Source organism: Neodiprion pinetum, chromosome 4, assembly GCF_021155775.2.
Source record: "Neodiprion pinetum isolate iyNeoPine1 chromosome 4, iyNeoPine1.2, whole genome shotgun sequence".
NCBI lineage: Eukaryota > Metazoa > Arthropoda > Insecta > Hymenoptera > Diprionidae > Neodiprion > Neodiprion pinetum.
In genome coordinates this window covers 1,716,276-1,743,489 of record NC_060235.2, presented here as the reverse complement: position 1 = coordinate 1,743,489, position 27,214 = coordinate 1,716,276, and the positions used below count along the sequence as shown (strand labels likewise).

The following is a 27,214-nucleotide window of genomic DNA, read 5'->3' as shown; positions in this document are numbered from 1 at the left end:
ACGATCATTAATTTACACGTTAATTATATGTACTCTGCGAAAATTTTCAGATTAGAGAAACTGTGTCTGTATATATACATATATGCTGTTGGAATTAATTAAATCCCTTGCCGTCTACTTGCGTATACATATATATGTAATTGATGAAAAGTTTATTACACGGTATATCGTATAAACACTATGAAAATCGTAACCTTGATAAAAAATTTACTTCACTGGTAAGTCGAAAAAGAAAAAGTATAAAATAAAAATAATTCTAACCCATATCCTGTACACACGCGAGGTTTAATATACTCGGAAATAAGAATATCGTGTTAATTACGGTGTGTATTACACGAGGGAGATCCAGGATAAGGGATCATACCATCGTTCCAGTGGCTTGTATAAATACAGGAATTTCAGGGTTAGCGCAAGGAGCGAAGGTTCGGGACTAGGGCCGTAGGGGGGTGGGGGAGAATTCCGATTCCCGAATTCGTCTGGTCCTTGGGGCATCATCGTCCCGCGGAGCGATCGGCGGCTGGAAGTTTAAGGGTGTCCGAAGGGTCGCGGTCGAGGGTGAAGGGGGAGGGAGGGAGGTAGGAGGAGGAGGAGGAGATGGGGTGGTGTGGGGGTGGGGGTCAAGCTTGCGCAGCTCGCAAGCTCCGCTCCGCGTGCGAATCAATATGGCCACGTGACGTCATCCGGCGCTAAGCGTCGCGGCGGTGAAACGCGTCGGAACGAGTCCCCTGAATCAGATAGGAACCGCCGCGTCGGTGATCCGCCCGCAATGTCGTTCGCTCCTTCGGCAGGCTCGATAAGCACCATCAGCAGCCTCTGATAGTCCGGTTTGAAGCCGACCAGCGGAAGCCAATACTAAAGCGGAAGTCGCAGCTCGACACCCGCATTTCGTTCCAAGACCCGCAGCGTTTCCCGCCTGAGAAACAACGCGTCGCGGATCACTTGCCGAGGCTGGTGCACGGTGTGGAACTTTATCGTACTGCATGGATCCAGTGGCAAGGGTGACACGTGGCGCCGGGACGCCTGGAAAAGCCGCGGAAATGACGGAGAAGATCGTCCTTAAGCCAGGATCCTTGTATCTACGGAACAGGACTCCTCGAGTTTCAAGCACCGCTGGTATTACCCTGTTTACTATCGTACTGGCCGTTCTTTCCAACGTTCAAATCACACCGGCTGTCGAAGTATTCACCAACTCGTTTCTCGTCAAGATGAGACAACCCGCCGAGACTTTTGTCGCCGACAGCGTAGCCGCCAGAAACGGATTCGTCAATCTAGGACCGGTGAGTAAACATTCCTGGTCAAGTTTTTTTTTAACCCCAAGTCAAAACTTGGAACGTTTGCTGAACTACAGGGAAAATATGGTGTGTGTCGACTTGCAGAGACAGCGAAATATACACCGTATAACGCTATTCGACGTCGATTTCCGAGCTGACCACTAAAACGGTTGTGCAGTGTTCTCCACCACCATTTTTCACACTGTATATTGTCTGAAAATGATCCTCGCTCTCTATCTCGGTGTCTGCATCAGAGTTCTCAGTCCATTTTTGCCTTCTGGATTCCCTTTAAAGTCAATTTGCACCGGATCGCAATCCCAATGGTTGAAAACAAGTCCGGGAAAATATGGTGTGGACTTGTAGAGACTGTGAAACATACACCGTCTACCGCTATTCGACGATCAATTTCCGCGTTCATCACTAAAATGGTTCTGCACCACCATTTTTCACAGTGTATACTGTCTCAAAATTCTGAGTTTCCGAATGTTTTCCTCACTCACTGTCTTACCGTCTTCATCAGAGTTCTCAGTTCACTTTTGCCTTCTCGATTCCCTTTAAAGATGAGGATAAAGTTACTGAAGTTACCGTAACGATGCGTCTTTAGAAAAAATCGTTACCTCGGAACCTTTAGGAATGTATGAAATTTATCGAACCACGATGAACAAAACGTACTGTTATTTTGAAAAGCCAACTCTTTCAAAGTCATTTTAAAATTGCTCAACAATGATATTTCCTCTTAGGTTTTCTTTACGTACGTCAACGTTGCCAGCTTCATTATCATCCTTAAAGTCAACCTGCACCAGATTTCCTCGAACCCGAGCTTTTTACTGCTCGACACTTGAGTGCGGCGTCCATTTCGCACAGCTGATTATCGTCCTTGGGCTTGTAGCCGAGTTTCGTCTTCTTTTTTTTTTTTTACGAACAGCGTCAGGTTTCCGAGGAGCAAATTTCCCGACGGAGCTTTTCCACGATGCAATTTCACACCCTGCAGTCCACGGTCTATGTTCCTTCAATATCAACGTCGTTTTTCACCCATCCTCGAGAACTCGAAATAACCGTTCCAAGGTAGAAAATATTTATCCAAATATCCGTGTCTCATCTTTGTCGTCACAAAGTTCGCAACTTGTCACAATCGACGTTGAATCCCGGATTGACTTTTTTCGGCCGGGAATCGGGGGAGGTGGGATGATTGATGAACGTTTCCGATTTCACCCTGACCTTTGTAAACGCAGGATACGGAACTCGCGGTTTTCAGGCAAAAACACCTGCGCCCTGGAGGTTTGGAAAGCGAAAGTGCGAAATAACGGGGTTGTTTAAGCGAGAAAATTGCCAGACACGATTGCGGCAGCGGGTGGTTAACTTGTCCAATCAAAACGCGGAGCACATCTGCTGTTTCTGTATGAATGGGAGGATAACGAGCGGCAATTTTAAGACCGACAGCCGTCCCTTAAATAGCTTAAAAGCTCCAAGATCCGCCGTCGGCCTAAATTTCTTCGCCAAATTTCGCTGGTCAAAACGTGAAACGATCCAAGTAACGTACAGCTTATTGTTTGCCATTTCCCTCGCACCTAGCAATCGTGCTCTCATTTTTTACCACAACAGATAAAATACAGTTCCGGATTAGAAAAATAAATATCAATTTTTCGTCTGTAACCAGAAAGTATACTACCATTTGTTACCGCTATTAAATTATCCCGCCAGAAGTTAAAAGCTCGATGAATTCGGTCAGGCTCTATCGAAATTAGACTAAAGTTGGGAAATTGGAAAGTTCACATCTTCAAAGATCCTCGTTGCGTATATAATTAACGTACATTTAACCCCGTGTATAACATTTTTTTCAAAGCGAAATCCGTCTCCCGAAAAATCTTGAAAAATCGCTCAGTCTCTCGGGAGCATTCTATAAATTTTCAAGGTTGTGTTCAAGGAGGTAAAAAACAGTCAACGAGGCCAAAAAACAAACTCTTACATCTCTGTTCGCATTCCTCGACGATGTTCCGTATACGCGTAATTCTCTCCTCGACTATACAACTGTGTAAAATTTCTTAAAGAAAAAAAAAGAAAAAAATAAAAATTCCCCTAGTTTGTAATTTCCCTGCGCGGATTGGAAGAAAATAATATAATCCGCGTGGGGATTAAATTGATGAAAAATAATGTTTGCAGTCCAGTATACCTAAAAACACTAAACAATGTGTAAGCGATCATGCGTGTAAGTTAATTTCTTGCTTGTTTTTTGCAAGAATTGTAAAAAAAAAAAAAAAAAACTACTCCGGTCGACCGAAGTTCGACGTCGTTCCTATTGTCGTTTCATCGCTTATGCGTGAAATCTCCTGGAATTACGTATGGATTCGGGTTGGATTGTTCGAACTAACAGCGAAAAGGGCGCCCGCATGAATAGCCCGCAGGTTTCGAACAGAGACGATAACGCAGGGAAGGGAAACACGTAGATCCTTGTATGGAGATGACGGGGAAATTGGAAACACGTAATTATTCGGCGGTTTCCGACGGTGAGCTTGTCGCCCACTCGACAGTCGACACTGATAATTACGGTGACGTGTATCGCGGGAAATAGGTGTGTACTTATAAGTCGGTGATAACGAAACACCGTAAATCACTATGTTTTTCATATAACGGTTATAACGACTACCTTTCGGGGGGAAAAAAAGATTAAGCCTTGATCCCGGATTTCGACGGGCGATTTAAGGAGCTTCGTTGGCCAAATGTCGACAGTTTTTATCTATTTTATATCCTACGAGGTGGAAAAATCGTATCTCCAAGATCGGAAAATATTTTTTATGCGACAGAATGGTAGTGTGGAAAGTGCAGAAGGATGAAAAAATAGAAACGCGACGACATCGAATTTTTAATGAAGCGATAATTCAACTTGTAGAATTAAAAAGTGCAGAAAGTCGAAGGATGGCGAAGTAAAAAAATAAAAGAAATCAGAATTCGTTTTCACGATGCAGAATCTTGTACGGATTTTAAATTTTACCGTACTATTTTTTCCACTTTTCTATATTTTTTCTTTTTGTACTTACAGAGACTTTTTTGCCTTTCGATAATTCTACGAATTTTGTTTTCGCATTTTTGAAAATTCCGATATTTTTGTCATTCTATTTATTGGCCACTCTAGTTTTTCACTCCCACACTTTGGAACATATTTACTCTACGGTTAGAAAGTTATTCAGTTTCAAAGAGTACAAAAAAAAATTTTTACTCTCGTTCTTATTCTTCTTCGCAGTTCGTACTTTGTTCCTATCATCCGATACTTGAAGCCTGTTCATTTTTAATTGAACCAAACGAAGAAATTAATTAGATATAAATGCTTCGTTTGAGATCGCTTTTAAATAGTTAAAAATTCAGTAGATTCGATTTCACTCATTTTACTGCGGAAAGTTATTTTATACAATTTGAATGAAACCAATTTTTTCGCTATCACGTTGACGTCATCGAATATTTAATTTTACAGCACCGCACAAACATTGATAATGATTAAAAAAAAAAAAAAAAATCGCCATATTGACTTGACCATTAAAAAAAGGAGATAATCGTTCCAGTGACTTTGAAGAAGATTTTAACCCTCTGAGTCGCACATTTTTGTGCCGAGTCAACTTTTAAAACAAGATAGTATTACATACTTTTCGGATACTTTGATTACGAATCTGAAATCAGATTTTGAAAATTTATGATGCTGGGTTCAATATGGTGGACAAAAATTTGAAACTGGATCGAATACGTTCAAAAAACTCTATGCAGGGGTTCTCGGGGTCGCTGATTGGATTCGTCGTACTGAATTTTCAAAATCTGATTTCAGATTCATGATCAGCGCCCCAAAAAACCTCTGGACAAAGTTTTTTCTCCGGATTCGATCGAATTTGAAACTTTCGTCCGCCATATTGGATCCGCCAACTTTTGATTTAACATTAATAATAATAAAATAAAATCTGATTTCAGATTCGTAATCAGTGAACCCAAAAAAACTAGTAATTCATGTAAAACACGTATACGCGTAGAAGGGTAACTTTTTTGGAAATGATTATTCCTTCATAAGTTTCACAATTTTTTTCAACCAATTTGTTTCTAACGATAATAATTTACATTATATCGCAATAATTACTCTCGAGTTAATTATACAAAAAAATGGATATAAAACAGGTGGTAAAAATATTAGTCACTATTACTCAAAGGGTTAAACGAAACATCGATATCCAAGCTTTTGTCTATAATTCTAGACAATCTTAAAGTTTAGTTTTTTAAAACATACTTCGGTAGCAACGTATGACGAACCTCTTATTAAAATGAACAATGTTGCAAGATTGTCGGTCAACGAATCTCCTCAAGGAAAACTATCTTTCATTCATAGATTCATAGATTCATAGATAATTTAATCGGTCCGTTTTCCACTTCGTCCGTACCCGCATGTGTCACGAGCAGATCTAACTGCGGGTGTCAGGTTCGTTCGCTTCCCAAAATTGCCAATATCGCCGCGTTACGTATCGGAGTTACGCCTGACAACAAGCGTATTCTGTACTTTTAACACAAACTGTAACCGAATCAGCTGTCATTTACAGAGTCGATCTCCGAGCAATCTTATATATATATATATATTTGTTCGGAGCAGGCTGTATACATACGATGAGTGCATAGAGCTGCGTGTTGAATTTTTTTATTTATTCAGGATTGTCGAAGGGCGTTCAAAGGCGGGCTGTTTTCTTCACATTTCTCGAGCTTCGCATCAAAGGTTAAGCCATTTCAGTTCGGAAGAGAAAAAAGTTTGCTTCGTAGAAATGCGGGTCTCTCTTTTTTTTATCTCTTTCTTTCTTTCTTTTCGATTATCGACGACGACGTCTCGTTAACTTCCGGTTTTTAAAATGCATCAAATCGTTATTCGAGAAACTGGATAAATCGTATGAAATCGTGGTGATTATTATTAGAGAGTAGAATGGAAAAATCTCCTTGCGAAAGGAAGAACGTAAAATTCTGCAAGTTTTTTTTCTCTCAGTTACTCCAGACGAGAATTCAATCTCCGAGGGTTTCTTTTTTTCTACGGAATAATTCGCCGAAACGAACTAGCAATTTTTATCGAATATCGATTTATTGTAGGTACACACATGTAATAATATTCTTGGCCAAATATACTCGGTTCGCATATTTGTTTCCAGTCATCTATAAAGCAGGCATTGCAAACGATCGGTTAAATCGTTATTATATTCAAGAATGAAATCGAGCGGAAGAGCGTGTAAAAAAGAAAAAGGATAATTTGAAAGAACGAATATATTTCCTTATACATATTTTTCCTTCCATCCTTGTTACATATGTATATAACGACGTATAACGCGTTTATTCAGGGATTTATCCGGGTCAAATAATTTGAATATCGTAACGGGCAGCAATTTCTTATCGAATATATATGTGCATAACGTTAACGCATAATTGTCTTATAAATTATGCGAGTCTCGTTTATCCGTTAACAAATTTCCGAAAAAAAGCAGCAAGTGCAAAGAAATTTCAGGAGAAAATACATTGCCGCCGTAAAAATGGTGAAATGAAGTAAATTGTTTTGAAAAAAAATTTTTATCACGCATTTTGAAAAATGTTGGAATCGATTTATTCAGACTCTAAAAATTGACGTGATTTTGATAGAGAAAACGATTCCCGTGACTAATGTTGTAACCAGATACGAAAAACAAGAGAGAGAGAGAGAGAGAGAAGTGGGACGAAAAAAGATAGGAATTTACCGCCGATGCTGAAACAGATATCGGATACCGAATTCAATCCCGAAGCAACAGGGTGTAAAATTCTTCAAATCTCTACCTTCCACTCTGACCAGCCACCCAGAAATCCACCCAATTATCTGCTTCCGATCGATGAAAGCTAAGGAAAAGCATTTTCTTCATCTCATATCTCTTCAAATTTAAATCACGTACTCGCAGTCGAGAAGAAAAAAACAAAAAAAAAACAAGGAAACGACGGTAATGAAAAAGCTTCCGTGTCGATGGATTTTATTCATTGTTGAAAATCGCGATATTAATTCACAATAAAAAAAAAAACGGTATCAAGAATTACATTAGCAATTAATAAACGCCGAAGATTTTTCAAATTCGACATCTGTTCAATTGGAAAAAAGAAGAGTAAAAGAGAGAGAGAGAGAGAGAGAGAGAGAGAGTGAGAGAGAGAGCTTGGAGAGCTTTCTAAGGCTTGGAATATAAAAAGTAAAAAAAAAAATATATATAATTATTATATATATCGGGGTAAGCCAAGTTATTATACAACGAAAGAAAAGCGTCGGCGGATAGAAAAAAGCGAGAGAAAATGCTCATTTTTGTCCCCGAATCGTCCGGCGCGTTTTTGACCCTAACTGAGAGGGACGGCGATCCCGTTACGGCTCTAGGATTCGGACAAACTGCCGCTCGGGAGCTTTTTCGAGCTTACCGTGGTCCTTACGCTCCCTCGACGACGCACAATGGCGCGATAGGCGCCCACGTCTGACGTCGTCGTCTCTCTATCGTTCCCTTATGAATGTACGTGGGTAACCTGCCCACCGCATAAACGAAAGTGCGTATAATAGCTTCGACTACACTCGATACGATATATCTACACATACGTACACATATGTATACACAACGCGATGTATCGAGTACTCGATAAAGCCCTGCGGTAGTCAATTTCCAATTTTTTTTTTTCTCAGATAGCTAAGTTGAGCGCAAATCAAGCTTTATTGCTGTTTCTGCTTTTTTTTTTTTCGTTTTCTTTTTCTTTTTGTATCTTCTTGTAAATAACTACGGTTCCAATCGAGTCTTGTAATACAAACGGCTTTAGACTGGCCATCAGCCAGACCGCGATTTTTTCGTTCTCACGCTGCAGGTTCCAAGTTCACAGACAAAAAAAATGATAGTATCTAACTCGAAATACGAACTGCAAATTCCGATTCGTGATTAACGATTTTAAAAGCCCTCGAATACCATGCTACATGAAAATAGGACGATTTCTTTTTATTTTGAACCACTACGATCGATCCACAATTACAAATTTTGGAAGTCTGACCTTGGATTCGTTATCGGTGACCCGAAAAACCTCCGCCTACTAATATCTACCAGAATCGGAATATTTTTAGATTTTTTAAACCGTATTGGATCGCCGTTTTGTTTTCATCAAAATACAAACGATTTTAGTTTGTTTTTCAGCTTATCGAATACGCCAAATTTAAATTCCGCATTGCTGACCTTAGATTCGTGATTCGCGACCCAAAACCCGACGGCATCAATTTTCATTCAAATCCAATTTATCCAATCTTCAGATGTCATCGTTTTTATTTGATTTTTTGGAATTTTGTTACTTAAATAATTGAAAAAGGATCTTTCTTTTCTTCTTTTTCACCTGTAAAACAAATATGTGCGTTTATAAATTTGAATAAACGTATAGCGAAACACAAGAGACGAGGAGTTCAAGTCAGTAACGTGAATTCGTAACGAAACGTAAAAAAAAAAAAATCATTATTCTACAACTTTGAGTTTGCGTAATAAAGTTGTATCAAATAAACTTTTCCTTCCGAATAATCAACATCAAATTATCTGAAATTGAACTCGAATCACGAGTTTTAATTAGTTTATAGCATTCTCTGATACAAATTTCTCAACTCGCTAATAACGTTTATATTTATACACAACTGTTGTGCAAAGATTGGATATTTTCTTTTTTTGGTTTTTTTTTCGAGGGGCTAGAAACCTCCGTAAGTCGTTTCGCGTGTTTTTCTTTTACACCCTTGTTAAACTTTTACTCCCCAAGCCCGGCTCTTTTCGTTATTCAACGTCATCCCTTGAATTTTATTGACAATACAGCGAACCCTCGGCTTTCACGTAACGTCAATTTTATCCGCGTACATCGAACATTCGCGTCTTTTCCTCTCCTCCTCTTTCGCCGTTTCTCTTCATCCCTCGCCTCGCCGTCACAAGCAGATTTGCATAAAACAAGAATAATAATAACAACAAGAACAATAAAATAACAGCTAAAGGTCACATTGACTCCCACGTATCTAAAATATGTGTCGCCACGTGACACAAAGCGAGAGACGAGGGGATTGATAAGTCGAAATCCGCAAGAGAAAATGGTAATATAATACAAGCTATGGGGGGTTGGAAAAGTGGTGAATAAATAAAAGGGATAAAACCGACATGCGAATTCGGGATTCAACTCGACGACGATGACACCTACATATGTATATACATATATATGGGGCATTCCATGAAATCTCTATCAAGATTCTACGTCGATGTCTCAGATTGGCGTTTGAAAAAAAAACTTGAAACAAAAACCCACACTTTCTAAAACGTTACAAAATTTTTGACACTTGTTAGATAATGGAGATTTCGTAACTTTGAAAGATAAATAAGAAAAATGACCTTTTGTGTGAATTTTTATCTAAAAAAAAAAAAAAAAGTTTCTTTATTTTCCAGTCTTCTTATTCATCTTTCGAAGTTACGAAATCTCCATCTTCCAACAGGTGTCAAAAATTTTCTTACATTTTATAAGATTTTACGGAATTTCTCCAGACTTTATAGAAAGTGGATGCCGGGTCGAAAAATTCTGATAAAAATTTTGCGATTGTGTCATAAAACGGAAAATGATAAAGCCAATCTGAGACATCGAGGTAGAATCTTGACGGAGATCTCATGAAATTCCCCATACGTGTATATATATACATACATACATACAGTAGGTACGCATACCTTTATCTATATACTTGGGCATATATCAAAGGTGGAATTGCCTGCAGCTGGAGAGAAATTTACGAGGAAATGGATTGCTCGTGTACAATCTCACGCTTCGCACACATTGTGCGTGCGCATACGAAGGATTTAGCACGTCGCTAACACATAGGCACGGATATATGTACAATGTACACGCATGCGAGTACCTACCGAATGAAAGAAAGATCGATCTACGGCATTCACCATTTCCCGATGACGATTGATCCGCGAATTAGAATGCGATGTGTGTACCATGCACGTGCCTATGTACAATATACAATGCACATATGCACATATATACACGTATATACACTTGTACGTACATAGACGTTGAAACGACGATGATCACGAGTATTGAAAAAATTCATTCTGAAAGTGATCGGCAAGGTGGGAGACGGGGGAGAGGATAAAGGAAAAAAAGAATGAAATAGAGTGAGACCGACGCTTGCGGATATCAGGCATTGATGGATATGCGTATATGTGATATAAATTTAAGCTTTGGCTCGTGGTACGCATGTGAAAGACAAACGTGCGAGCTTGGCTCACGTGTAGGTATATAATGTGCGCTACATACGCGGACATACGCAGCTTTACACGTGCGATATGTACGCTGGATAAAATGAGGGTTTGATTACGCCGAAACGAATACATATGCACATATATATATATATGTATACTCAACCATGTCAAATTAGGAAATTTATAGCTGATGAATGGTTGCACGCGTTATTAACTTCACGTTTCTCTGTTTTGAGGGGGGAAAAAAGGGAGTTGTTGTAATCACCCCGAAAATGAAAAGTTGACTTTTCATTGGATATCAACGTTTTGAAGTTTAGAGAATCACCTCCGATGACTTTTAGATATACGTCTGTGTGCGTTTTAAGTATGCGATCAATTTTTTTGTCCGACGATTTCTTCGAGAACGAGTTATCGGATTTTAATGATTTTGATCTCGATCGACGCGGCTTTTCCAAATTTAGAACCGATTGGATTATGGTTTTGATCTGTCCGATCCTTTCTCAATTATTTAAGTAACAAAATTCCAAAAAATCAAATAAAAATGATGACATCTGAAGATTGGATAAATGGATTTGAAAATTACGAAAATAATCGTGCGACAATTCCTTTTCTCAATTCAATTATCAATCTCACAATAACGGCAAATTTTGGTGTTACAGGATTGATTAAATATTCCCCCATACACATCGTGTACAAGATTGCAATAAAATTGAAGGACGTCTCTTTTCAGTTCAATTTGAATAAAAATTGGCCGGTATTTGTAAAGAATTGTAGATAAAAAAAATTAATTAATAAAAATAATAGTTAAATAATCAAATTCGTGACTCGCACTTGCCGATTAATTTCTCAAAGTAAAATCGACCGGATCATTATCGCACAAACCGATCGGCAGAGAGAGATTATTACTCGTTCCCAGAGCATGTGGAAGTTATATTCTACGCAAGGGATGCGAGATAAGGCAGCTAGGCGATCTTCACAAGATGTAGAGTCAGGACTTGCAATCAGCCGAAAAATCCCCCGGGGACGAGAGCTTCGCCGATTCTCCCTCGCCCTCCTCATCATTCCCTTGTGTAATTTTTTCTCCAGGTTCTGGGCAGCAAAACTGAGTACCACTTTGTCCATCGGGCTCTCCCTCACGCCAGGACCAAGAGATCCGTACCGCACACGAGAAGACTGAAGGTCGATCCAATGGTGAGCGAATTAGTTTTTCTCATTTTCTTTCAATTTCATTGGATATTCGGTGGGTTCTTTTTCTACCGATTAAACATTGGACAACATTGTCGATCGTAAGGATTGGCTATATTCAGAGACGTCGAGGTGCGAGTTTGGCGTAAAACAATCGGCGAAGGTGTTTTTGTGGTAAAAAAAAAAAAAGCGAAATGAAACGTCGAATAAAAACACCTCCGTTCGATCATATTCGAAGGTGAAAATTTATCCCTCAGGTTCACACGGCCGTTCAGCAGTCCGGATTCAAACGCGTGAAACGTGGTTACAAATCCTTGAGTATCGAGCAGTTGGTGCCGCTCCAGGAGATGAAAAACTCGGGCAGTCAGGACCCGACCGATCCCTATTTTCAGTACCAATGGTACCTGAAAAACACGGGTCAGAACGGAGGAAAGCCGAAGCTGGATTTGAACGTCGAGGCGGCTTGGGCGCAGGGAGTTACGGGGAAAAACGTCACGACTGCCATCATGGACGACGGTTAGTGGGAGAAAATGCGAAACGATGTTACGCTAAATTTCACCGCGCGTTGAAAGACTGACAAATTGTTCGGGGAAAATGGATCGTCGTTAAACGTGTACGGTGTTTATACGGGGAATTCCATGCGTGTCTCGCCATTTTTCATTTTTCATCAAAATTTTTCTCCGACATCGTCCCAGGTCTGAAACAGTGTACTGAACTTTTTTCAGATTCTTTGTGCTACCGGTTAATTGTTTATCGATATTGAGGGTGATTTTGAAAATGATCTTTTTCAAAATTCTCAAATTTTCGAAAACCGTATTTTAAAAAATAAGCAAATTTCTTATCAATTTTTTTGATCGACTAAAACATTCTTTAAATCGTCCGAAAATGCCTGAAAAATTCTCAAAACTTGTGTTTTTTACTTAAAATATGTCTGGACCATTCAAACAATGTTTTAGTTGAACAAATAAAAAAAAAAAAAAAAAATTGAAAGCGTTAAGAAAAATGGGGAAAAATCAGCGCATCATGGGATTGGTCTCAAAAACGTTTGGAATAGGAAATACAGTTTCTGAAAATTTTTTAGAGTTAAAATAAAGTCCTTTTCAAAATTATTTTAAATATGTATTTATAAATAATTGAGCAGCCGAATAAAAAATCTGTCGAGTTCGCATGGAATTCCTCACACGTTTCTACAAACTTGAAGAAATTTTCACGACACGTTGGTTTTCTGTTCCAGGAGTGGATTACATGCACCTGGACTTGAAGTACAATTATGTAAGTCATACGAAAATTATACACAGATATTCGCAGTATTTGCAAGGGTTGAAAGTGGGAAATGTTTTTGCTAATTTTTGAAATTACAACGCGGTCGGATATTCGGTATCACATACATTTATCAAATTATCACATTTACCAGGTGCAAAGATGTCTTTTAAAATACTGCAATTAAGAACGAAAGTACGACAGATATTGGTGGTTGATTTTAAAATCGTCGACAAAATCTTGTAGATTCGTTCGTTCGTTGTGACTGATTTGAAAAAAAAAAAAAAAATGTAAGTGCTCCGAATTTGGAAGATAAATTTTGACAAAACGTTAGAATCTTTAACACAGACCGCGTCTATCTTTTCGGATGAATCTGACACCGCAACTGAATAAAATTTTGTCAAATCAGTGGTTGATTTGCATGATGTGTTATAATATAGTCGTCAATATTTAACCCCTCCATCAGTTCAATCAACCGTTTTGCAAATTTGACTCGCGAGACGTGGGATGTCGGCTATGTAGGCACCTACTCGAGTTAAGATAACGTAGCATAATGCAGAGTGACGCGCACGTCCGCCTTAACAAACGAGCCAGAAAGCGTCGCGACGCGAAACGTGGAACGTCAACTAGACGTCCCGCAGGACGCAGCCTTTCATCCCTGCCATATATCTACGGGGCATTCCACGCTAACTGAGCAAACAAGTTGACCGTGACACTTTTTAATTTCACCAATGATTTCTCCAACGTTTTTACGATCCCTGAAAGAGCTGTGTAATAAAAAAATTTTCAAATTTACTCAATCACTCGTCTTTACAAAGGGTCTTTACCCTATCATTTTTTCAAGCCCATCTGTAAAAACACCGAAATTGATTTTTACGAGAAAGGAAAAAAGATTTGATTCAAAAAAGAAAATGTTTCGATTCGGAAACCACATGTTTTTTTTTTTTTTTTTTTTCTCGCTTCGTAACAATCAATTTCGGTGTTTTTCGGATGGTTTTAAAATAATCGTAGGGTACAAAACGAGCGATTGAAAAAAATTTGTACATTTTTTTCGAAACATTTTCAAGGGTCGTTCAAGGAAAGTTGACAAATATGATGGTCAATCGTTTACCGAGTCGGTGTGGAATGCCCCATATGCGTATATTTATTACAAACGCAACCATTCGTCAATTCTGGTCCATGAAGTCGGGATGGATTAACGATGCTGACGTTTACGTGTCGTCGTTAAGTGGCCGCGTCTCCTTCTCGACGAACCGGGGTTTTTTTTTTTTTTTCATCTCTTTTCCTTCAATTTATCAGCCTGAGTTTAACCGCGATAAAAGCCGAATAAAAAGAATCCGTCAATTTTTTTTCCACTCCCTAATGCTGACCTCAGTTCAAGCGCATCATAATCCTGGAATTGGTGAATTTTCATCACGTTGTAAAAAGATCCGAGCCTCGGAGAGATAATTTTGTTTCATTTCATTTTACTGGGATTAAAAAACTTTCAAGGGTTTCTTATCGATCTAAAGCTAAGCAATTTCACCTCACAAATGCGTAGAAACAAAAGGCTGGTTTTTTCTATTTTTTCACGATAAAAATTGCGATATTTTCTAATGTTTTTATCGTTGGACGTAATCGAAAGTCGTTTAGGGGTTGATTTTAGATCGAAATTTCCTAATCGATACCCTTCTTCGATTCCTTGCGAAAGTATAACGCAATTCTCTGCAGCTTTCAAGCTCGTTGCTTTCGCTAGGTATTGATTTAAATGTAGGGTAGGTATGACGGGTTTTTTCCCTTTTTTTTTTTTTTTACTCTCTTTTGTTTCTTCTCTCAATCCTTTTACTTTCAGAACGCAAAGGCGTCGTACGACTTCAGCAGCAACGATCCGTATCCGTATCCCAGATACACCGACGACTGGTTTAACAGGTGAGATAATTAAAACGAGAGAGAAACGGGGCTGATAGAAAAAATGGTCAGCTCCAAGTTTCATGGTTCTGCAAAAAAGTTGACGGGGTGAAAATAGCTCCTGACCTTGTCCGAGCATTTAATCGATCTTGCTATTTGTATGTCACGTGCATATATATATATGTGTGTTGGATTAATCTCTGACGACTGAACGATAATTAAACTTGCGGCTAACGAGGGAGTAAATTAGTAAGCTCGAAGCTCTGCGGCGTTATATAATTGGCCGATGATGGCTTTTTGCAAAGTGGTTACCCCTGCAGGCGCAGTTTTAGAATCCTAAGGTAACATTTATCGAACTCAATACGGCTGTCGGGTTGAAATTCTGAGTTGAAAGGTTCCGAAAGTGCCAGATTCCGAATTTTTTCTCGGCGAAAGTTGTAGCAAAGAAATTCAATTTTGACGAAACATCAAAGTTTTGATTCGTCCGAAGCCCGACGCTCAAAGTTACGAAAGGGCAAAACATCAAAGGGCGTAGTTACGACGAGTCAAAGTTCCGAAAGTACGGGAATGAGAAAATGTAAAAATCTGAAACGTCGAAATTCAAAATGATCGAAGATTTTCACTTCTGTGGATTTCTGGTTCGGTGAAATTTCACCACTTTGATCTCTCTTCGTTTTGGATTTTCCATATTTTTACGTTCGTAATCCTGGTCACTCTGATTCTCGGTTTTTCTGATTTTTCACACCCACTCGTTAATTGAACCAGGCTTATATGAGTATATTTTAAATTTCGGAATTTTGCTCTATCGGAACTTTACTTTCGGAACTTTGTTCCATCGCGGGATGAATTTTCGTAATCTTGCATTTCGGAAACTCTCGAGCCGTCGGATTTCCGGCAATTCGAAACTTTCTTGTTTCTTCAAAGTTTGATTTCTTTCCTTCAAGTTTCGCATTCTGAACTTTTCAAATTCGAAACTTCAACCCGGCCCCAACGCGTTACACAGCTGATTAGTCCCCAGTTATCGTATCGTAAAAAAGACAAAAACGTAAGAGAGAAAAACATCTCACGGTGAAAGTTATTACCGTATAATTTTTTTTCCCCAATTTTCATCTTCGTTCCAACTTTTTCTTATTGTCATCAAGAACTTCGCGCAGCTTTATAGCCGCGTCCTTGTGCTTTTATGTTATTATTACACCCTTGTCGCGACCACCGCTGGGCGTCACAATGCCAGAATTAACGCTGAGAGAAATATATATATATATACGGTTATAGTGCCCACGATATAAGAAACGTGGAAAAATCCTTGTGCTTATTCTTCTCCCTTTCATATTTCCTTTTCCCCTCTCCCTTTCGGGACTTTTTTCTCGTTATCTCGTTATACTTGGGACGTAATTTCACCCTTGGGACGAAACAAGGCGAGACATATTTTAAAAATGTAGATTACATCCACCCAGAGCATATATATATATGCGTGTGTGTAGGTGCTTATATATAATGCATAGATATACATATATATATATATATGTCCACATGTGGATACGTATACCTATACATGAATTATTCAACAACACGTCGAGTATATTATACGTTAACGCGTTTTGTCGAAAAATTTCCATGGTAAAAAGAATTTCCGGTTATTAATTATACATAAAGGGAAAAAGCGTCAGCAGCAACGCGAAAAAAGATATTTTATATACCGACAGTTGTGAAGGTTGCAAAAATAATTTCATTCGGTCGCAGTTACCGCGTTTTTACAACACGAAATTAAGCAAAATAACATATGTATAGATGCTCAAATAATTCCTCGGGCGTTCGTTCATTCTTCCATAGACTTAAAAATTCAATTAAGTGTTCACAAAAATTGTACAAATCCGAGATTAACAAGTATTTAAACAATTTTTGTCTGTAAAGAAATTACGGTGATGGCATCATCGAGATATTTAACAGCAGCGTCTAATTGGTGGAAAAAAAAAGAAATAATAATAATAATGATTGTAACAATAAAAGAAATGAAAAAAAAAAAAAAAAAAATAGAGCACAGCCGTTAACTTTGATTTGTGTAAATTCAGACAAGATCGTTTACAGTTGTTGTTTAAAAATCTGACCAGCTTGGTTTCTGAAATTTCCTCACATCGTACAGAAATTCAATATATTGAATCCTCGCCTTTTTGACATTCTTTCGCCTCTTCCGTTCGACCCAAAAAGTCACGGGACTCGATGCGCCGGGGAAGTTGCGGCGGCTCGGGACAACGGAGTATGCGGTGTTGGGGTGGCATACGATTCGAAAATAGCCGGTATCCGGATGCTGGATCAGCCTTACATGACCGATCTCATAGAGGCGAACAGCATGGGCCACGAGCCGAATCTGATCGACATTTACAGCGCATCCTGGGGGCCGACGGACGACGGAAAAACCGTCGACGGACCCAGAAACGCGACGATGCGGGCGATCGTTAGGGGGGTTAACGAGGTGAGTGGAATTTTCATCGAACTTTGTACAACCGTAGATTTCGGATCAATCGGTCGAGGGAATTGTAGGAATAAATATAATACAACGAGTGCCGAACGCTTGATATTGTACTTCGCGATTGTAACAGAGTCTGTATATCGACTGAGAAAGATGGATTATTATTTGTTTTCTCTCTTTTTTTTTAAACTTTATAACTTTTCTTTGAATCGACTTCGAAATAAGAGCTACCTATCAATCGCAACAAATCCATCGGTAAGATACTTTAAACACGCTGTTTTCACGATTCTCACCTCGAAGTAGGAACCTCGAAATATGGATGGATAGATGGGTAGATAGATAGACAAATGGTTAGAAAAATAGTTAGACACAGGTGTAGACAAAACGGACAGAAGGAACAAGCGAGATGATAATTTCTAACAAAACGGAGGCTTCTCGGAATTAAAAAAAAAAAAAAAAAAAATAAACAACGTAAAATCAATTTCAAAAATTCGCCCTAATTTGTTTGTAGATTGGAAAATATTTATCGGCGAGAAAAAAGCTTCGATCAACGAGTGAAAAATATACTCACAAAGTTTGTGTAAAAATTTCAGACCGATCGGTTGAGCCGTTTTCGAGAAATCTTGCTCGTCGACATTGAAAACATAGTTTTGAAAAAGAAAAAAACAAAAAAAAACCCCGCGTTAAAAACTTCAAAAGTACTTTTAAACACTCCGGGTTGTCTTGGAAATGCGCGCGTAACTTGTGAGAATATTTGTCGCACGGGCGTGAAATTTTTTTCTACATATACTCGAATATATGTAAATTTGAAAAACTAAAAATGAAGAAAAAAAAAAAACAATCGATCTTCGAAAAATCCCGACTGGGTTTATAACCGCTCAACGATCGCAACTTAGAATTCCTCGCAACGACTCGAGATTCGGGTAAAAAGGAAAACGCATTGTTGACCAGGGTCGGAACGGATTGGGGAACATTTACGTCTGGGCGTCGGGGGACGGCGGCGAGGAGGACGATTGCAACTGCGATGGATACGCGGCGAGCATGTGGACCGTAAGCATCAACAGCGCCATCAACGACGGTCAAAACGCCCATTACGACGAAAGCTGTTCGAGCACTCTGGCCTCCACTTTCAGCAACGGCGCCAAGGATCCGAACACCGGTGTGGTGAGTGCCACGTACAGAGGGTTCGAAAAAATAACGAAAATATCCCGAAAGCTCCAACTAGAATTTACAAATTCATTTCAACCCCTGAATTCAATGTCGCGTTTAAAAAAAAAAAAGAACTCGCAAGAATTTAGGCGTTTCATGTTCCGGGGGATCAAAAAAACTAAAAAAAAAAAAAAAAAAGCTGTGTATTTCAATGTTCACACTTTCTCACATTGTACCGTATATATATATATATATATATATGCCTATATAAGCGACGATTGAGTCTCGAAAAAATGTTTAAAAAATTGACGTTATTTTAATTTCATTCAAAAAAAAAAAAAACATCAGGCGACGACTGACTTGTACGGAAAATGCACAACCACTCACAGCGGTACTTCAGCGGCCGCACCTGAGGCAGCCGGAGTTTTCGCCCTGGCACTCGAGGCTAAGTAAGTTATCATTGTTGTTGTTCTTGTTGTTGTTATTATTCTTATTCTTATTCTTATTATTATTATTATTATTATTATTATTGTTATTATTATTCGCGTGTAACCGAACAGACGTAAAAATACGTAGACGTTATAGGGGAGAGATAAAACGCGTGGGAGGGTGCAATATTTCATATATATATATATATTACCGGAGCGCTGTTAATACAGCACAGCTGCAGCATCGGATCAGCGGGTGTTAATTTACCCCGTGACATTTGATCGTATCTCCTATATAGCTTGGTATTTTATTAAAATAATTATCGTGTAAATATATTCCTACGGAGGTTGGATCTTTTGTTTATAAGATAATACCGTATTTCTCTTGTCTCGTCTTTGTACAGTGTTAATATCGCGGATACTTGCTATGTACGTATACAAGTTCTCCGTGTTATAGGAGGTCGGGGTGAAACTTTCCCATGGGGGTTGATTATCACCGGGATAATTGAACTCGCCCCGGTTTTACCTGCGCGTAGCTCGAGTCGAGATCTAATCAAGACTGTTTCAACTTGTTTTTGTTTTTTTTTTTTCCTTTTTTAGAATCTTTGTACCACCTTTTGTAATGTTTCAAGCAATGAAAATAAAAGGAATACAAAACTAGGACTTTGAAAAATTTTACTTTCGAGACACGATGATGAGAGAGAAGAAAAATGAAAACCCTACAATTTTTTTTATCCTAATTTAATTATCGCGGATGCTTTTTCGTTATTATTATTATTGTTGTTGTTGTTGTTGTTGTTGTTGTTGTTGTTGTTGTTGTTGTTGTTGTTGTTGCTGTTCCTGTTGTTGTTGTTGTTATTGACATCAATTTCGATTTCGTCCAAATTTCAATCGATTTGAATCGTAAAATTTTGAAACTTTCTTGCTTTATTTTCTTTTTTGTTAAATCCACTTTCATTTCGGTCCGAATAAAAAAATTGTTAATCCAAGTGTGCGGTGTTGCAAAGAAAATGTTCCTGATCGTAAACAATGGGAAATCGTTTCAGTCCGCAACTGACTTGGCGGGATATCCAGCATCTGACGGTGCTGACTTCAAAGCGGAATTCTCTCTTCGACGCCAAGGGAAGATTTCACTGGACGATGAACGGCGTAGGTTTGGAATTCAATCACTTATTTGGCTACGGTGTTCTCGACGCTGGATCGATGGTAGCGCTTGCCAAAAGGTGGAAGACAGTACCGCCTCGTTATCACTGCGAGGCGGGATCCGTTTTGAATATGCAGTAAGTCTCGTATTGAAGGTGGAAAAAAAAATAAAAAAAAACAAAAAAAAAAAAAAAAACGTTTCCGGCAACAACGTCGTATTTTTTGGAATAACAAATACTTCCAACGAGAAACAAAGAAAGAAGAATATGCTTGCCAAAAAAAAAAAGACGGATAATGATTGGAAGATGTTTTTTTTCTTCGCTCGAAAATCAATTCATATGCCTCTACGATTGTATCACGAACAAATTTTTCTTTCCTTTTCTTTTTTCTTCAATTGATATACCGATCAAGAATTCCGGTTTGTTACTTTTCCTTGCGATCGATGAATCAGGAATACTGTTTTTTTTTTTTTTACCGTTTTCAGATCAATCGATTATTTTTTCCTACCAATCGGTTTTTCCGTCCGCGAATCTTTCATCCATTCGATCGATTGATTGGAAATTTTGTTGCAATCGTTGTTTCGATCGATTTATCATTTGTCCCTGTCAGTTCGTAATAAATAATCTATCAATCGATTGATCGGAAAATTTATCGAATAATTGAAACTTGCGTCGATTATTACACTATATAACATAATTATTAATCCGTTATTCTTTTTCTTTGATTAACAAAAAAAGAATAAATAAATAAAATGAAAAAAAATTACATCGCGCAGAGAAGTGCCGAGCGATCGATCGATCCTGTTGAAGATCAAGACTGACGCATGCGCGGGAACGGATTACGCTGTGAATTACCTGGAGCACGTACAGGCGGTGATAACTGTGAACGCGACTCGTCGAGGTGACGTCGAACTGTTTTTGACGTCGCCGATGGGAACAAGGTAAAGCGGATCAAAAGCTCAGCCGATCAATTAGCCAGGCAATAATCCCATCCCCCCCCCCTTCCAGTTTCGCCCAATTTCATCCCCCCAACGGGAGGGGTGAGAAAGAAAATGAAGAAAAACGATCGACGCAAACAGAAATTCGATGACAAAAATTCCCCGGATCCCTCGCTTCTCGACAATTTCACACCGATAATTGGATTCACCTCGGACAGGGAATGGATTTGTTGAATTTTCACCAAACTATAGGACTTGCGAAAGAAACCGTTCGTTCGATTCGAAGACGCGTAATTCGTTAGATCCAAAAACGAAAACCCGAAAAAAAAAGGTTAACAAGATCTATAACAATCACGTTATTAACTTAAACAATATATTATTCATTTTGTCAATTCAAAAATTTTCTTTTCGTGCTTTAGTCCTAGAACGGTAACGTTATTCATTTAAATTTTTTTTTTACCTATTCCGGTAACGGTTTTCTTGTTTTTTTTTTTTTTTTAAATAAAAAATCATCCGGGCGGAAAAACTTTTTTTCTACTCCCGGATAATGGAAATTGTAATGAACGATCGGTGTCCCTTCCAGACACAAGCTGTCCTCAACTATCGCGGCGCGATATTCAAATTCGCTTATTTTTTCGCTCCCCCCCCCCAACAATCGTTCTAGGTTAAATTCAGATCCCCAGCTTTTTCTCTCGAAACTCGAATATTCGGATCATGATTCACGCAGTTGGGTAGCAACAGCGGTAGCCAGACTAGACGATGAATGAACGAACGAACGAACGAATGAATAATTAATCAGGCGACTTAGCGACGAGGAAGCCTTCAAAGGATAATCTCACGACGTCAAAGGATTCGCAAAAAACCTTACCCTTCCCCCCCCCCCCCCCTCTCTCTCTCTGTGTCTCTGTCTCCACGGCGACAGAGGCGCGACTTTGTCGCCTGATCCACCCGACCTTCGCCCCCAGCTGCTTCTCTGATCCCTTTCATGCCCTCGATCAATGAAACCTCCCTTCCTAGCCCCGCCCCTTCCCTTCGCCCTCTATTTCTGTCCATCCTCGGCTCCGCCGTCTGGCCAATATATCCCGTTTCTAATTTATTATACCATCGATTAGACTCCCCCCGCATGTTCGCAGTAAATTTCATTTGTACCGAGATGTAACGATCATTTCTTACCTTGCGAAACACCCGCACCGTGAAACAGAATTTCTTTTTTTTTTTTTTTTATTCAACACCGCGACGACACATTGGTAAAAAGATTTGACAATTATTCGTTTCCTTCTCCTCCGCTCTGTATACAGTAAATGAATAAATTTTTAATCGCGAAATTCTGCCAGTGATGAATAAATTGGAATAAATAACGTTATTTCGTTTAATCGCTTTGACCGAGGTAAAAGGTAATTTGATTAAACAAATTTCCGACGATGATGGACCAAAAAAAAAAAAAAAAAAAAGGCGAACGGATCTGATAAACACCGAAACAACACGGGGACGAGTCGATTCTTGTGATTTGCACGATTCGCGGGTAGAGGAAACGCACAATTTCAACACTTTCCAAGAGGATATAATTCTTCGCAATTTCTTTCTTTTTTTTTTTTTCTTACGTACACCTGTACGCAGAAAGAGTGACCGAATGATCGAATGAATTATAGATCGATGATTTTGAGCCGGAGAGTAAACGACGACGATCATCGGGACGGTTTCACCAAGTGGCCGTTCATGACAACTCATACCTGGGGCGAATATCCCCAGGGTACATGGCTCTTGGAGGTGAGTCGAAATCGTTTCATCTTTGATACTTAAATTTTCCTAATTACCCCTAGGCGAGAGTAGCGAGAAAAATTAAAGAAACGCTGTTTTTTCTTTATGGCACTTCGTGGGGAAAAAAAAAAAAACAAAAAAACACCGACAGCCATTTTTAATTCTCATACTATTCAATCGACGAGCTCGAGGCTTCCTTCGTTAAATTCGTCGCATTGTTTTTAAACAAAATTCAAGCCGATAAAATCAATATTTCACCAATTTTGAATAATCGAATAGTCTGATCCTTAAAAATTCTCACCGTTATTTTTTTTTTTTTGTTCGCGAATCAAGTTTTTTTCATTTCTAAAAAAAAAAGAAATTCCTCGCAATTAATTACACGCACTATTTGCAACATGTTTTATACACACTTGAGAAAAATTTCAGAGAGAATTTTACATTCCGAGACAGTCCTGAGTTTTCCGATACAACAATTTCCACCCAGCGCTTCAAATTTCCAGAAACTTGGTCGAACTTTTATTGTCGTTACGCGCAAACGTGCCGATTTCTCCCCCTTTGTAGGTACAACTTTCACTTATCTCGGACTGACGAAGCTTTTCAAGTATACTCGTCCCAGTAAACTAACTAACTTCTGTCCCGTTTATACGATTGTGCAAACATCTCGTGTAAACAATATGACTCTCGCGATTTAGCCGTACGGCTATAGCTGTTTGCATTACCAGTGTTTACATACAATTTCACCGCGCAAGGTTGTACAAACTTGTGCGAAAAGCGTAGGACACGATATTACATCCCTATGTTCTTATTATTATTATTATTATTATTATTATTATTATTATTATTATTATTATTATTATTATTATTATTATCATTATTATCATCATTATAATTATTATCATTATCGTTATGATTATTATACGGAGTTGACTAAACTTTCCGCGAAACTTGTCACGCAATGTAAACAGATATGTATTTACGTACGTGTGTCTTGCGATATTGTTAGTATATTTTTGATGAGCGAGGCGGAATATCGCGAAAGGAGAAATTTCTCTCTGGTTACGAACTCGGAAACTTTCTGGTTTCAATATCGTACAAATGGAACTTTGTTATTTTCATCATTTACTTCTGTGAATTCGAGTATATACGTATATGATAGATTGAGTTTGAAAACTTGAGGAAGAAATCGATGCTATATGGTTGCGTTTATTTTCCGAATAAAAGGGGCGGGGTTGAAGTTCCGAAAGGGCCTGATTCCGAATTATTTTGGGGAGAAACTTGAAGTAGAGAAATCAAACTTTGAAGAAACGACAAAGTTTCGAACGATCGGAAAGCCGATGGATGGATCCAAGTTCCGGAAGGCAAGATTCCGAAAATTCAAGTTACGGTAGAGCGGAATTCGGAAAAATAAAGTTTCGATAGAGTGATATTTCGAAAATTAGAATTTACTCGAACAGCGTAGTTTAATCGACGAGTGGGCGTAAAAAAATGGGAAAAACCGAAAATCAGAATGACCAGGATTCCGAAAGAAAAAATATCGATAGTCCGAAGCGAAGAAAAATCAAAGTGGTGAAATTTCACCAAGCCAGAAATGCATAAAACTGAAACACTTGGATTATTCGGAATTTCGATGTTTCACATTTTTTAATTTTCTTACATTCGCACTTTCGAAACTTTCGACATGTCGGAGTTACGCCTTTTCGGAATTTTGTCCTTCCGGAAGTTTGATCGTCGATTTTCGGATCATTCGAAACTTTGATGCTTCTCCAAACTTTCACTTCTTTGCTTCAATTTTCGCCAAAAAAAAATTCCAAATTTTACACTCTCGAAACTTTTCAAATTCGTAATTTCATCCCTGCCCGAAATAATTTACCCATACTTTCATTTTGTCTCGATATTTTTCTCTCATGTTCGAAACTTCGAAAATTGTGGGACTGATATCGGTTGTCTGATATTCGAATATCGCTCAAGGCTGGTAGAAACGTATAAAAAGAAAAGAAAAAAAAAAAAAAAAAAAAATGAACCAAAGTTGAAAGAAATTTTGAAAAAATGGCGCTTGCAGGTGAGTTTCAGCTCAAAGGTACCGCAGCACGGTTGGATAAAAGAGTGGACGTTGATGCTTCACGGAACCCGAGAACCGCCGTACACGGGACTTCCGGCAGCCGATCCTCACTCGAAATTGGCGATCGTTAAGAAGGCACACGAGGAGAGATCGACCGGCATATAACGATCAGGCGAATTGGATGAGAAACGACAAACGACGAAGCGGCATTACAAGAGAGACCGAAAACATTTTCCCCAACCCCAATACAGCGGGGTTCACGGAACGTCGTTGAAATATCCATAACAATAATATAAAGTTCCCCAAAAACAAATCAAAACAGAAAAATAAAAAAAATAAATAAAAAAAAAAAAAAAACAAAAAAAGAACATAAGGAAAAAAAAATGGTTGACGAAAAAGTAAGAGAGATATATATATATATATATATACATACATGTATTATATATTATAAATTATTTATTTCCTTATCATCTTGTTATATTTATTCATTTGTTCGTTTATTTAATTATCGTCGTAATATCGTCGTTATTTTTTATTCGTATATAATTTGTTATCGCAAGCCAGATTATATTTATTCTTATCTCGAAGTGGAAACAGGTTCGTTTCATATATCAAATTGCCGAATTTACGAACGAATAAATTCCGATTTAAACCTGTAGGCGAAAAACCACCGTAATTTTTATAACAAATCATTACATCACGTTTGTTTAAAAAAAAAAAAAAGAAGAAAAATTATTTTCTTTCCTTGTCAATTCCGACAAGGATCTTCCTGAAAAACGTACGATAATCGCGATGCGAAATCGAATTGCCAATATTTGTCGATTGTTTTGTTACGGTGAAATTGTACGGTGTAAAAATAGACCTAACAAAAAAAAAAAAAAAAAAGCAAATAAATAAATAAACAGATTGAAAAAAAAAAAAAAACAACAACACCACTTCGAAGAACAGAAAAATTGTAACAGGAAATGATGAATGAGACAAAAATATATATAAGAAAACAGCATCCTCGATATGTAGTTCAGAATATTGAATTGAAAAACTATTACAATTTACAATTATTATACGATGAATTCATTTACGAAGACAGGATAATTGATCCTGGATTGAACATTGATTATTATATCTACATAGATATATGTATATTACAATAACTTAAAAAAAAATTCATCCATCGCAAATCCCGCAAGACAAAGTGATCGCGTTGAATCGGTATTATTTAATTGATGTATAAACTTCGTATCGCTGCTGAAGGTTGTGTAGAAAAATTGTTATCATACATTTAGTTACAACATTGTTTACTCAATTTTTGTACACAGCTTTCTGAGAAATTTGAGAAATAGAAAAAAAAAAAAAAAAAACTTAGCGAAGAGAATAAAAATGTGAACATTTACGGAAAAAAAGCATAAAGATTACGGAAAAGGTATAACTTCCCTGAGCCACATATTGATAAACGAATTATTCGTACACGTACGAGAAATTAAACTATACATGTATCATATATCACTTGTGTATGATTGAATGAGCCGAAAAAAAAGACAAAAATGTATCAAAGTTCCGCAAGATGGTCCAATGAAAAAAAAAAAAAAAACGTATGAAGAGAATCTAAGATTCGTAAATAGACACACATTTTCCAATTTTCATTACACATATTTATATATGTATATATATATATATACATGTATATACACATATATATATATACACAAAACTTTGACTCGTTTTATATTATGCACAATAGAGTTCAGTATAAGAATCCGATAATTGCTCTTATCATTGCTAATTAATTTCATTCTTCACAACTTTACACGTTATAAATTCTGTATTATAATTATTGTTATTATATCTATATATATACATATACGTGTATATACATATATAGATACATATATAATATATTATATGAATGATTTGTTAAAGGTTGAAAACGGTTTGATTATATCCTAGATCGACGGAGATACAGTTTTATATATTAGAATACATGTACGTGTTGAAATACAAGAAAAAAAAAAAAAAAAAAAGGAAAAGAATGGAAAAACGTACAGAGTACAAGTTACAAATTTTGTTCAATTTATTTATTTTTTTTTCACCGCGTTGTCGAAGGATACGTAGATTAAAAAGAGAAACAAAAAAAGGAAAAAAAACACGAGGCAGAGAATATTATTAGTAAAAAAGTTGTGTAGATACTCTAGATGTGTAACTAGTTGAGAAGGGAGAAGAGGGGAAAAAAAAAGTGAGAGAGAGAGAGAAAACATCCACAAAAAAGGACAACCAAAAATCGGAATAAACGACAATTCGAATCAACATATTATATTATAATACAACTGTATAATTATAAATTATATAAATAATATATAGTATATTATAGTTGGAAATGAATTTAATCAACCTTATTCTGTACGCAACATAT

The 27,214-nt window shown here is 37.7% G+C and overlaps 2 protein-coding genes across 2 annotated transcripts in view; one reads left to right on the top strand and one right to left on the bottom strand.

Moving 5' to 3' along the window:
- The window catches only part of LOC124217898 (CDAN1-interacting nuclease 1), a 49,681-nt gene that overhangs the window by 18,883 nt on the left and 3,584 nt on the right, over positions 1–27,214 (bottom strand). The gene's annotated exons all lie outside the window — the stretch shown is intronic.
- Positions 720–27,056, top strand: amon (prohormone processing protease amontillado). Its single transcript, XM_046624055.2, has 12 exons — positions 720–1,277; positions 11,621–11,725; positions 11,977–12,235; positions 12,954–12,991; positions 14,811–14,887; positions 17,072–17,336; positions 18,285–18,497; positions 18,831–18,931; positions 19,957–20,190; positions 20,829–20,993; positions 22,640–22,757; positions 24,808–27,056. Exons 1-12 carry the CDS (start codon positions 981–983, stop codon positions 24,970–24,972), a joined length of 2,037 nt encoding a protein of 678 aa, XP_046480011.1. The 5' UTR covers positions 720–980; the 3' UTR covers positions 24,973–27,056.

Bases quoted from the DNA above. Each gene is read 5' to 3' on its own strand.
- amon (XM_046624055.2), top strand. From the start codon at position 981: ATGGATCCAGTGGCAAGGGTGACACGTGGCGCCGGGACGCCTGGAAAA. The intron at 11,726-11,976 runs GTGAGCGAATTA...TTTATCCCTCAG, and splicing joins GACTGAAGGTCGATCCAATG to GTTCACACGGCCGTTCAGCA. The intron at 22,758-24,807 runs GTGAGTCGAAAT...TGGCGCTTGCAG, and splicing joins AGGGTACATGGCTCTTGGAG to GTGAGTTTCAGCTCAAAGGT.